Source organism: Lithobates pipiens, unplaced genomic scaffold, assembly GCF_037356315.1.
Source record: "Lithobates pipiens isolate NorthernLeopardFrog02 unplaced genomic scaffold, aLitPip1_a1.2 Scaffold_1, whole genome shotgun sequence".
Classification (NCBI taxonomy): Eukaryota; Metazoa; Chordata; class Amphibia; order Anura; family Ranidae; genus Lithobates; species Lithobates pipiens.
This window is the reverse complement of record NW_027507685.1, coordinates 219350342-219363246: the sequence shown is the minus strand read 5'-3', so window position 1 is coordinate 219363246 and position 12905 is coordinate 219350342. Positions and strand designations below refer to the sequence as shown.

The window sequence follows — 12905 nt, the reverse complement described above, 5'->3', positions numbered from 1 at the left end:
CTCGCTTTCCGGCAGGGGAATAAGGTATATACGTTCTCGACTCCATGACCTACAATTGATGGATGTCTGGAGAATTGCTCACCCACGGGAAAGGGACTTTACCTACTTTTCCCCGGTGCACCAAACCTACTCTAGAATAGATTTATGCTTCATTGACCACCAACATCTTCCGCTCGTAGTGAAGTCAAGCATTGACTCCTCCCCCATTTCGGACCATGCTCCGATATCCTTAACCATTAGCGTGGCGTCCATACCCCTGAAGGCCACTAATTGGAAATTGAACGAGGACCTTATAGCCGAAGAAGCGGATAAAAAGGTGATGGGTGATAGTTTGGAGTTTTATTTTAAGACTAATGTCAGTCCTGAAGTTTCACCGGGAGTGCTTTGGGAGGCCCACAAGGTGTATATTAGGGGAAAGTTCATAGAATTGGGTTCTAGGAAAAAGAGGGAGCGCTTAACTCAACAGGCCAACTTGTTGCGGGACATTACTGACTTAGAACGCCGACATAAGCTGAACCAGACTCCAGCCCTTTTCCACGCCTTAACGGAAAAACGGGAGACCCTGAAGTCTCTCCTTCATTTAGACCACAAACGTAGCGCGCGGTTGGTAGCTCACCGTTTTTATGAGTGGGGCGATAGGCCCAGTAGACTGCTGGCTAATTCGGTGCGACAGCGGAAGAAGGCAGCGTTTATTGCCAAAGTTAAGAACCCCTCGGGAGACTTGGTGTTCGAGACACCCCGTATAGCCAAGACATTCCGGGACTTTTACCAGCGCCTGTATAGGGTGCACCAGGGGGACCATGATAGAGAGGCTCGGAGACGCCTTATTGGGGACTATCTGGCCCACGCCGCTCTCCCGAAACTCTCCGAGGAGGTTTTGGCTTCCATGGAGGGGGAGTTGACGACTGCGGAGCTTCTGGGCGCCATGAAAGCTATGGCGCGCGGTAAGGCACCGGGTCCAGACGGCCTCACGGTCTCGTATTATAGAGCGTACGCTGACATACTGATGCCGTACTTGACCAGATATGCTAACGTGACCTCGGACGGCGGGGACCTTCGCCCGGAGACCACTCATGCACATATCACGGTATTACCCAAGGAGGGCAAGGACCCTAGTGACTGCGCGAGCTACCGCCCTATCTCGCTCTTGAATATAGATGCGAAGATTTATGCTAAAGCTATAGCGAATAGGCTGCTCCCCCTGGTGCCACAATGGATTTCACGGGATCAGACAGGATTCATCCCCGGGAGGGAAGCGCGGGATAACTCTCTCCGCACACTCTCCTTGATGGCATATGTGCGGCGGACTGCCCAGCCCACCCTGTTACTCTCCACGGATGCTGAGAAGGCGTTTGACAGGGTGGACTGGGACTTCCTTATGGCTACGCTGGCGCACCTGGGCATAGGCCCCACTCTGCGCTCCCAAATAGCGGCGTTGTACCACTGCCCCACAGCTCAGATACGGATTAACGGAACCCTTAGTGACCCCTTCACCCTATACAACGGCACTCGTCAGGGGTGCCCGCTCTCGCCGATTTTATTCGCGATATCCCTAGAACCATTTTTATCCCTTGTTAGACAAAATCCGAATATACGTGGCGTTACCATTGGTACGACGGAACACAAATACGCGGCTTACGCGGACGATATTTTGTTCTACGTGCAACAGCCTCTGATCACCCTTCCAAATCTTATGTCCGAGTTTTCGGCCTACGGCGCGGTGTCAAACTTTAAAATCAATATGTCCAAATCGGAAATGTTAAACATCTCTGTACCCGCCAAACAGGTATCCCACCTGAAAAAGAACTATCCCTTTAACTGGCAGCTGAGCTCCATGAAATATTTGGGCATTTACCTAACGCCCTCATTATCGTCCCTTTTCCGCGCTAACTTTCTGCCTTTACTCAACACTCTTAGATCCGATATCCAAAAGTGGTCCCAGCTACGACATTCTTGGCTGGGAAGAATAGGCCTGGTTAAGATGAACTTGCTGCCCAGGGTGCTCTTCATGTTGCAGATGGTCCCGTTTGGAATACCGGTGGGGTTTTTTACAATTTTGACATCTATGGTATACCGGTACATATGGAATAGGAGAAGGCCCAGGCTGAATAGAACACTCCTCATCCGCCCTAAGTGTAGCGGGGGTTTAGCTGTACCAGATTTCAAACTCTACTATAGGGCCGTTGTGCTGACCAGACTCTCTGACTTAAAGTATTGCAAGGGCACGAAACTCTGGGTAAATGTGGAAACAGACCTTTGTGGAGCTGAACCTTCCACGCTGATGTGGATACCGAGGAAGTTCCGAACCCTTTTGCCTACCACGTCCCCACTTACACACTCCTCCTTGATGGTATGGGACTCTATCTGTAAGAGAAATGGCTGGCTGCATAACTCCCCCCTGATGCCCTTGGTGGGTCACAACTTTTTCCCACCGGGTAACATGGACCCTCAGATTCACCCGTGGCGGCTGGGCACTAACACCTATCTCCATCAGTTCACCGGCCCATCCGGGGTGCTACCTCTTGCTTCCATCATGGGTGACTCCTCCATTTCCTACATGGATCGCTGGAAACATCATCAACTGTTGAACTTTGTTCGCATGCTCCCAAAACCCCTGCGCACCCTGGCGGAGCTTACACCTGTGGAAACCGCATTTGCTGAACCTGACCCGATTGAGCGGCCAGTTTCGTACTTCTATCAGGCCTTGCTGTCCCTCACCTCTACGGGTACCCCCTCCTTTCTACGGTACTGGGAAAGGGAACTACAAATGGAGCTGTCTCCGTCCCAGCAGTCACAAATCCTAACACTGGCTCATGCCTCCTCGGGATCCTCTAAGACATCAGAAATGGCGTATAAACTTTTGACCAGATGGCACTACACACCGGTTGTTTTACATAGGTTCTCTCCCCAGTCCTCCCCGCTCTGTTGGCGGGAGTGCGGGGAGGTAGCCACTCATGCCCATATATGGTGGTACTGCCCGAGGATCCGCCCATTCTGGCTGGCGATCATATACACAATTAAAGAAATCCAGGGATGGGAGGTACCTAATGACCCGTGGTATGTCCTGTTCCATTGCACGGGAAGGCCGACAGGCTCCTACAAGAGGTCGATTACACCACATCTCTTAAACGCTGCTAAAACCCTCATTCCTCAGTTTTGGAAGCTGAAGACGATCCCTACCCTCCGGCGTTGGTTGCTCACTGTGGATACCACATATTACATGGAGGATATGACCCTTTCCCTCCGGGGTAAATCTGAGTTGTCAACAAAGATCTGGGCCTGTTGGGTTGCCTTCAAATATTCCTCGAGTTATGCAGCCATAATGTCTCAACCAGAGTGAAGTGAACATGACGCTTGTTTTTACTACATCTACTGTTATTTTGCAATAGGTTGTCTGACGGCGGTCTGCCTCCTCCCCGCCCCCCCCCCCCCCCTCTCCCTTCTTTTTCTTTATCTCTCTCTTTCTGTTTATTTTCCTTTTCCTTTACTCCCCTTCTAATTCTGTCTACTATATTTCCTCTTTTATGATAGAAGAGGTGGGTGTATATTTATGTGCCCATGTAACTAACGTTATAATGTTGTAGATCTTGCTATTGGTTTCTATACTGATTGTTATGCTCTGTACACGCTTCTCTTCTTTAATAAACATTAATTAAAAAAAAAAAAAAAAAAATTAAAAAAAAAAAAAAAAAAGAGTTCCCTTCATTGGAACTAAAGAGGCCAAGCCCAACCTCTGAAATACAATCCCACACCATAATCCCCCCTCCATCAAATGATATGGACCGGTGCACAAAGCAAGGTCTATAAACACATGGATGACTGTAAGACAGGCCTTCTAATCCAACATCAGTGCCTGATCTCACAAATGCGCTTCTGGAAGAATGGTCAAACATTCCCATAGACACTCCTAAACCTTGTGGACAGCCTTCCCAGAAGAGTTGAAGCTGTTTTAGCTGCAAAGGGTGGGCCAACTCAATATTGAACCCTACAGACCAAAACTGGGATGCTATTAAAATTCACATGTGTAAAGGCAGGTGTCCCAATACTTTTTGTAATATAGTGTATGCATATATAAAATATAAAAAATGAGTCAAACATTAATTAGATGTAAAGATGAAGGTGTTTTTTGATTAAGCCTTTTTGTTGCGGTTTGTGTCCCATTAAGGAGACTTACCTTCACTACTTGTTATGGAGACAAAGCAGAAAGTTGAGACAAAATCTCCTCAAAGTCAAGGGAAAATGCCCTCTTAGACAGTCACTGAAACATGATTGCCTCATTTAAATTGTATGATGGATGAAACTGTAAAATTCTGGATTATCACCACTTTCTACGTGAAAATGGTCAACAGGTCAAATAGAGAAGATTGATTCCAACGGGAAAATAGACAGCTATATAAACCAATAAAAACCTGTCATGGAGATAACTTTTCTCTACTTTATCCCAAACCAAAACATTTGGCTACAGATACACTATTGCTTTTATTAAATACAAACAGGAGTCTATTTATATAAAAATAAAAAAAATTCTGTATGTTAACTAATATGTTTATTTCCTATGATCAACAATTACATTAACAATGACATTTTTAAGTAGTTACAGTAACTGTTTGTTTTTCTTTTGGGATAAAGGTTTTACACAAGTGAATAAAAGCTGAACATTGTAAGCACCCCTGTCAGTGGTAATAGCTTTGCTTCAACCATCTAACTGTCACTTTTGTTGGACAGTAGTGTTGGGCGAGCAGTTTGCAATGGGCATTCGGCCTGAACATTCGGCGAACACCCGAACTTGCGGGGGATGTTCGCTTGCTGAGCGCCCCACAAAGAACTGCATGCTACACCGTGCATTCTAAGCGCTGATTGGGCAAAGCTTTGCCCAATCAGGGCATAGTGAATAGTTGGTTGTTACGGATCGGGATGGGAAGCTGCTGCGTCTTTAACATCAGATGAGTCATCAGCTGTCAATGGGCTTGATAACTAAATGCAAAAAAAAAAACACACATTGTCGGCAATTGAAATTTTTTTTAAAAAAATGGCGTAGGAGCCCCCCCTCCCAATCCATACCAGGCCCTTTCGGTCTGGTGTGGATTTTAAGGGGAACCCATGCTAAAATTGAAAAAATAAATAAAAACAGCGTGGGATTCCCCCCCAAAATCCATACCAGACCCTTATCCGAGCATGCAGCCTGGCAGGTCAGGAAAAGGGGGAACAAGCAAGCACCCCCCCTTCATGAACTATACCAGGCCACATACCCTCAACATGGGGGGGGGGGTTTGGGGCAGGGGGGGCTCTGCCAGATCCTGCTACCCCTTCGTGAATGAGTATGGGGTACATTGTACCCCTACTCATTCACCCAAAAAGTGTCAAAATGAAATAAAGACAATTCCTTTATTAAAAAAAAACAAAAAAACAATGTTCCCTAATGTAGATCCTTCACATTCATGATGCCCACCACCACTGCCAGACCCGAAAGAAAAAAAAGAAAGCTCAACCAGCAATGAAGGCTGACTTTACAGGCAGACTAAAGGGACTCCCCAGGCACTATATTTAACCCCCCTGGCGGTATTCCTGAGTCTGGCTCGGGTGGAATTTTTATACCAAAAGCGGTAACCCCCGAGCCAGACTCGGGAGCGCAGCGCTGAATGCAGGAGGACGCTTACTTACCTTCTCCCCTGGATCCAGCGATGTCCCCCAGCTGTACGAGCGGCTCGTCCTCCGCTTGATTCATCACGGAGCCGATCTCCGTTCCCTGCGAGCGTTGCGACGCACGGGGACGGAGATCGGCACCAAATTCAAAAAGTGAAACACACACACATTACATACAGTATAATGTAATCTAAGGCCGCGTACACACGCGCGGACTGTTCGCCCAACTTTGTCCGTCAAACAGTTTCGGCAAACAGTCCGCTCAAAATTAGCATGGACGGACATGGCCACACACGACGGACGAACAGTTTGCTGAAACCGTGCGCGATGACGTGAACGGCACGTACGACGGGACGAAAAATACGACGTCCTATACACTGCATTATAACTTTCGGCGTGTAAATCCTTTCTGAGCATGCGCGGAACTTAGTTTGACGAACAAGCCTACACACGAGCGGACTGTTCGCTGAAACAAGGTTTCAGCGGACAGTTTTTCGGAAATTCCGTAAAACCTTGTTCGTCAAACTGTCCGCTGAAACTGTCCGCTGAAAGCCCACACACGAGCGGACTGTCCGCCCAAACACTGTTCAGCGGACAAAGTTGGGCGAACAGTCCGCCCGTGTGTACGCGGCCTTACAGATTACATTGCTGTATGTAATTATTTCACATCCCCTTTGTCCCTAGTGGTCTGCCCAGTGTCCTGCATGCAGTTTTATAATATAAAAACTGTTCTTTATGCCTGGAAACTGGAGATTGTCCATAGCAACCAAAACTGTCCCTTTACATCAAAAATGGTTTTAGACCAGCTAGAAAACAACGATAATAAATTGGAATCACTCGCAGAATTGAGGGATAGCGATTTGTGGGGAGATCCGTCATCAAATACTGAAAAGTAATGACAGTGACAATTCTGCAACTGAGCAAATTTCTGTGTTTTTGATTTGATTACATTATTGAATACTTTTTATTATTGTTATATTATTTGGTACAATTATTTATAATTATTTATAGTTATTTATTATATTATAATTTATGATTTCATTTTTCAAACTTTATCATGCCCGGGATGTCTGCTAGACTCTGGTTTGAACAGATTTAAGTGAGTTATTCCTAAGAATTACAGGACTACAATATAAAACGCCAAATTTTCATGCAAAATAATTGTACTGCTTTTAGCACCTAAAATCCGAAATAATCGTACCACCAGGGAGGTTAAATAAATTTTTAATTTTTATCGTTGAATTTTAAGCATCATTAAAATCACTGCTCCTGTAAAAACATTTTTGCATTGATACATGTCCCCTAGGGCAGTACCCGGCCCTTATACCCTTTTTTTGGCCAATAACTTGCATATAATCCTTCAAAATGGGGACTTTTGATTTTTCAAGGTCAGGTCCCATAGACTTTAACCTCCCTGGCGGTACGATTATTTCGGATTTTAGGTGCTAAAAGCGGTACCATTATTTTGCATGAAAATTTGGCGTTTTATATTGTAGTCCTGTAATTCTTAGGAATAACTCACTTAAATCTGTTCAAACCAGAGTCTAGCAGACATCCCGGGTATGATAAAGTTTGAAAAATGAAATCATAAATTATAATATAATAAATAATTATAAATAATTGTACCAAATAATAATATAACAATAATAAAAATTATTCAATAATGTAATCAAATCAAAAACACTGAAATTTGCTCAGTTGCAGAATTGTCACTGTCATTACTTTTCAGTATTTGATGACGGATCTCCCCACAAATCGCTATCGCTCAATTCTGCGAGTGATTCTAATTTATTATCGCTGTTTTCTAGCTGGTCTAAAATCATTTTTGATGTACAGTGACAGTTTTGGTTGCTATGGGCAATCTCCAGTTTCCAGGCATAAAGAACAGTTTTTATTATATAAAACTGCATGCAGGACACTGGGCAGACCACTAGGGACAACGGGGATGTGAAATATTTACATACAGCAATGTAATCTGTAAGATTACATTATACTGTATGTATACTGTGTGTTTCACTTTTTGAATTTGGCGCCGATCTCCGTGCCCGTGCGTCGCAACGCTCGCAGGGCACAGAGATCGGCGATGTAATGTATCGAGCGAGACACGGCTCGCTCGTACAGCGGGGAGACAACGCTGGATCCGAGGGAGAAGGTAAGTAAACCTCCTCCTGGATCCAGCGATGCAGTCCCGAGTCTGGCTCGGGGATACCGCTTTTGGTATGAAAAATCCACCCCGAGTCAGACTCGGGAATACCGTCAGGGGGGTTAATAGAGTTTGCAGCTCGGAACTTTTGACATGTTCGGGAGTTCTGGTGCAAACCGAACCTATTGGACCTATTGTCCTATTGGACAGTTTGGTCTGTTAACTACTTGCTGAGCTGCCACAGTACATTTACTGCAGCGGGCGGCTCGTACAGGCACTGTAATGTACCAGCACATTGGGGTTTTCTTCCAGGTCTGCTCGCAAATGCCTGAGTACACCCAGAAACCCGAGTTGTCATTCATCACCTGAATTCTCAGTTCAAGATTTTGCAAGCATGGTAAATAAGAAATGAACTGTTTCTGAGAACCACAAACTGAAAACACTATTTCATTTTTTTTATTTTTTTGGAAGTGCAGTCGCTCTAAATCTGATGCCACGTACACACGATCGGAATTTCAGCCAGCAAAAAAGACAGATGAGAGCTTTTCATCGGAAAATGTGGCCATGTATATGCTTCATCAGAATTTAGCTGCCCGAATTCCCGCCAGCAAAAATGTGAGAGCATGTTCTCAATTTTTACAACGGAAAAACTTTCTATCGCAAATTCCAATCGTGTGTATGCAATTCAGACACGCAAAAGCTCACGCATGCTCAGATTCAAATACGAGATGGAAGCTATTGGCTACTGGGTATTGAACTTCCTTTTTCTAGTCCCGTCGTACGCGTTATACGTCACCGCATTCTTGACGGTCGGAATTTGGTTTGACCGTGTGTATGCAAGACAGCTTGAGCGAAATCCTGTCGGAATTCCGTCAGGAAAACCATCAGAGCTTTTTCCGACTAAAATTCCGATTGTGTGTACGCAGCATAAGGGATAGATCTGAAATAAGTGAAAGCTCTGCTGATTTTATCATCCAATCATGTGCAAGCTAAAATGCTGTTTTTTATTTTCCTTACCTGTCCGCCTCGGGTTCTACAGCGACTTTACTTCCAAGTGCACTTTCAGTGCAAAGTGGATTTTCCTTTAGTAAATAACTCCCAATGTGTTTACACCTGCAGATATGGTGTCCGGCTGAGTGCCTTTCCCTGCATGGCTGTCTATAGAGGTCTCAGAGTCTGCCAATTAACATTGCAACTACTAAAGGGTGTCCTGGAGGTCACTATTGGGCTTCTAGAGGCCCGAGACATTGCTACACAAGTAAATAAGTTATACCTTCCTACCTATTTACTAGTGTAGCAGCATAAGGATTAAAAATAGTTAAAGCGATTGTAAACCCTGAGGAATTTTTTAATTTTTTTTATCACCTGCAAAGGAAAAGGCATAATGAGCTAGTATGAACCGCATACTAGCTCATTATGAAATACTTACCTTAGAATGAGGCCCCGACATCTCAACCGATCCACACCGAGGGAGCTGACATGTTCCCTCAGCGTTTCTTCTGGGTATCGCGGCTCCGGCACTGTGAGTGGCCGGAGCCGCGATATCGTCACTCCCACGCACGCGTGCGGGATATTACTTCCCGGCAGGGTCCGGCGTCTGCCGGGCTCTCAGCCAAGAATCCCCTGTGCGAGGGGAATATCTCCTAAACCATACAGGTTTAGGAGATATATTTTTTACCTACAAGTAAGCCTTATGCCGCGTACACACGAGCGGACTGTATGGCGTACTTAGTTCGTCATACAATCCGACGGACAGTCCGTCGTACTTTCCACTGAACGGACTTGACCACACACGGATGCACAAACAGTCCGTCGAAAGCTTGCGCGATGACGTGTACAGCACGTACGACGGGACTAGAAATAGGAAGTCCAAGACACAGCAAAGCACCCTTCCGCCGTGTAAATCCTTTCTGAGCATGCGCCATTCTTAGTCCGTCGAACTAGGAAACTGACGACCATACTGTCCGCTGAAACCAAAGTACGACGGACAGAATTTCGAAAAAACCGAAATACTTAGTACGCCGGACTGCACGCTGAAAAAGTCCGCTGAAGCCCACACACGAGCGGATTGTCCGCTGAAATGTGTTTCGACGGACTAAGTACGCCATACAGTCCGCTCGTGTGTACGCGGCATTATTATAGGCTTTCCTGTAGGTAAAAGTCAAAAAATGACTTTACAACCACTTTAATGTTGGTTGGGAAATTTTAGTTCTGCTCTAAAGTGTTTATTTTTTCATACATTTAGAGATGCCAGTGTCAGCTTGGCAATAACTAGAAACTCAAGTAATTTTATGTCATTAATCATATTATTTGTACCAGTAAAATAATCTTACCTTTTCCAAATCAAAATCTTTTATTTCATGTGGTATATCTATACAAGACGGTTCTACAAAGTCAAATATTTTTAGAAGTTAGAAAATAGAAGAATATAGTAATTTTTTTAATATTGTATAAAATGGCTGTACCTTAAATATATGGCGATGAAGAAGGGCTCACTACAGATAGTTTAAGACCTGGTTCACACCTATGCAGTTTTTAGTGCAGATTGCAGAAATATACTACAGTCCATTTAACATGGTTTTCTATGGTACACATTCACATCTATGCGTTTTTCAGTCATTGTGTTTTATGGAAAGGGTCAGGGACTTTTTCACTCTAGCAGATTGCTCTTTACGTGTAATAAATTTCAATGGCCCTGCACCAAATATGCAAGTGTTACCTTTTTGATGCGTTTTACATGTGTTCAGTCACTGCGTCCTTAACTACCGATGAGTTATCAGCAGGGTTCCCCTCTGACAGCTGAATGTAAAAAAAAAAGAATTGCTGGGGAAGAAAAAATAGGGGAAAAAATGATGTGGGGCCCCCTACCCAATTCAATACCAGGCCATTTAGGTCTGGGATAGATTTTGAAGGGAACCCCATGCCATTTTTTTTTAATCCATACCAGCCTGGTAGGCCAGGAAAGGGGAGGGCAGTGAGCCCCAAAGCATCTTGTCCCCATATTGATGGGAAAAAGGGCCTCTTCCCCACAATCTTGGCCAGTGGTTGTGGGGGTCTGTAGGTGTGGGGGGTTCGGAATCTGGCATCCCCTTTAACAAGGGGGAGTCCCAGATCCGGCCCCACCATGCAAATGAGTATATAGTACCCCTACTCATTCGTCCCAAAAAAAAGGTGTAGGGTAAAAAAAATACAGTAGGCAGTTCTTTGACAATTCATTTATTAAAAAAACAAAAACAATGTCCCCCAAAGTAAATCCATTGTCAGTCATGATGCCTGCCGCCACCGTCCACCCAAAAAAGAAAAAAAAAAGGAGCCCTTTGCACTGTCTGCCAGTTCTGCTACATGTCAGTTCTTAAATAACTAAGGGGCAGGGTCACCCGGTGATGTAGTCGGATGACCACACCCCCTCGTTATGTCATCGGCCAGGGGCATGCCAGATATATTATTTAGTGTTACTGCTGCTACATGTTTCACTTTCGGCTGCAGCTGGAGATTCGCTTAGGTGAACACCTATAAGTTCAGCTGCTCATTGAACCGTATAAACAACAGATGAATCTCCATACACTTTGTACACAGTTCAGAGGTCTCCCTTATTATATTTTCTCTTCTGGTCAAATGTTTTTAGCCTATGGTGTTGGGCCATTTTCTTTTTTGGTTTAATGATCTTTAATTTGGAAGAAAAGCCTAATTATAACTATTCTTACAAAATGTCCCCTCCCACCTCCTCCTACCTATCCTGACTTACATATTAAAAAAAAATGTGTGTGCTTACTGATTTTTAATAGACTTATTCAAGATTCACATAATCCCACATCTCTGGTTCCCCTGTGTCAGCAAACGCCTGCTACGAGGGGGGGGGGGGGAAGGGGGGGAGCTAGCTCCAGCAATGGCTGGCCCACGAGAGCTTATGGGTGATATCATGGCTCCTGGAAATTTACAGCCGTTGCACTTACACTCAGCTACAGGATGATGGGCCCAGACTGGAGCAGCTTAAAAATAGGTAAGTACACAGATCTTTTTTATATACGGGTTGGGTAGAATAGGTAGTTAGAGGGGGAAGAGAACATTTTTAAGAATAGTTATACTTCCACTTTGACTCTTCTTTTCCAGTGGTCTCCAAACTGTGGTTTAGGGGCCGGATGTGGTCCTTTGCTTGCCTTTATCTGACTTTTGGGGCACTATTGTTACTCCTGACTCCAATAATGGGGCATAATTCCTCCCACCGACACCAACGATGGGGCGCTATTCCTCCCACTTATACTAATGGTAGGGCACTATTCCTCCAACTAACACCGCTGATGGGTCACTATTCCCTTTACTGACACCAACGACGGGACACTATTCCTCCAACTGACACCAAGGATTGGGCAGATTGAAAATGAGTAAACACACACATCTTTTTTTATACAGATTCGGAAGGGGGGGAGTGGACATTTTGTAATGTATATTGTATACTTAAGGTTTTCTTGTACTTTGACTCTTCTATTCCAGTGGTCTCCAAACTGTGGCTCAGGGACCAGATGTGGTCCTTTGTAGGGATGCACCGAAATTTCGGCTGCCGAAACATATCGGCCGAAAATGCCCTTTTCGGCAATTTGCCGTGACAAGGGGGAGGGGCTGTGTGTGACGGCACGTGGCCGGGAACACACAGCTATTGAACTGAAAGCTGTGATGTTCCCAGCGCTGTGATCAAACAGGCGACAGAGGTGGCTCTCCTCTTCTCTCTTCTCTTCACAGGTTAGCTGCAATGAGGGGACACTGGCTGCTATGCGGTGACACTGGCTGCTATGAGTGGACACTGGCTGCCATGAGAGGAAACTGGCTGCCATGAGGGGACACTGGCTGCTATGAGGGGACACTGGCTGCAATAAGGGGACACTGGCTGCAACGGGGGACACTGGCTGCAACGGGGGACACTGGCTGGCTGCATTGTATAAATTGTATCATGTGTCATGTATCATGTGTGCAATTTCTGACCATCTCTTGTACCACGTCCTCTGCCTCTGACCATCTCCTGTACCACGTCCCCAGTCTCTGACCATCTCCTGTACCACGTCCCCAGTCTCTGACCATCTCCTGTACCACGTCCCCAGTCTCTGACCATCTCCTGTACCACGTC

At 45.3% G+C, this 12905-nt stretch overlaps 1 protein-coding gene across 2 annotated transcripts in view; it reads right to left on the bottom strand.

The window, feature by feature from the left end:
* Positions 1-12905, bottom strand: part of LOC143983352 (uncharacterized) — a 59650-nt gene that overhangs the window by 22422 nt on the left and 24323 nt on the right. For both annotated transcript variants that reach the window (XM_077482937.1, XM_077482928.1), the window contains exon 6: positions 10120-10172. In XM_077482937.1, coding sequence (XP_077339063.1) covers positions 10120-10172 — 53 coding nt within the window. The remainder of the gene's footprint in view (positions 1-10119; positions 10173-12905) is intronic.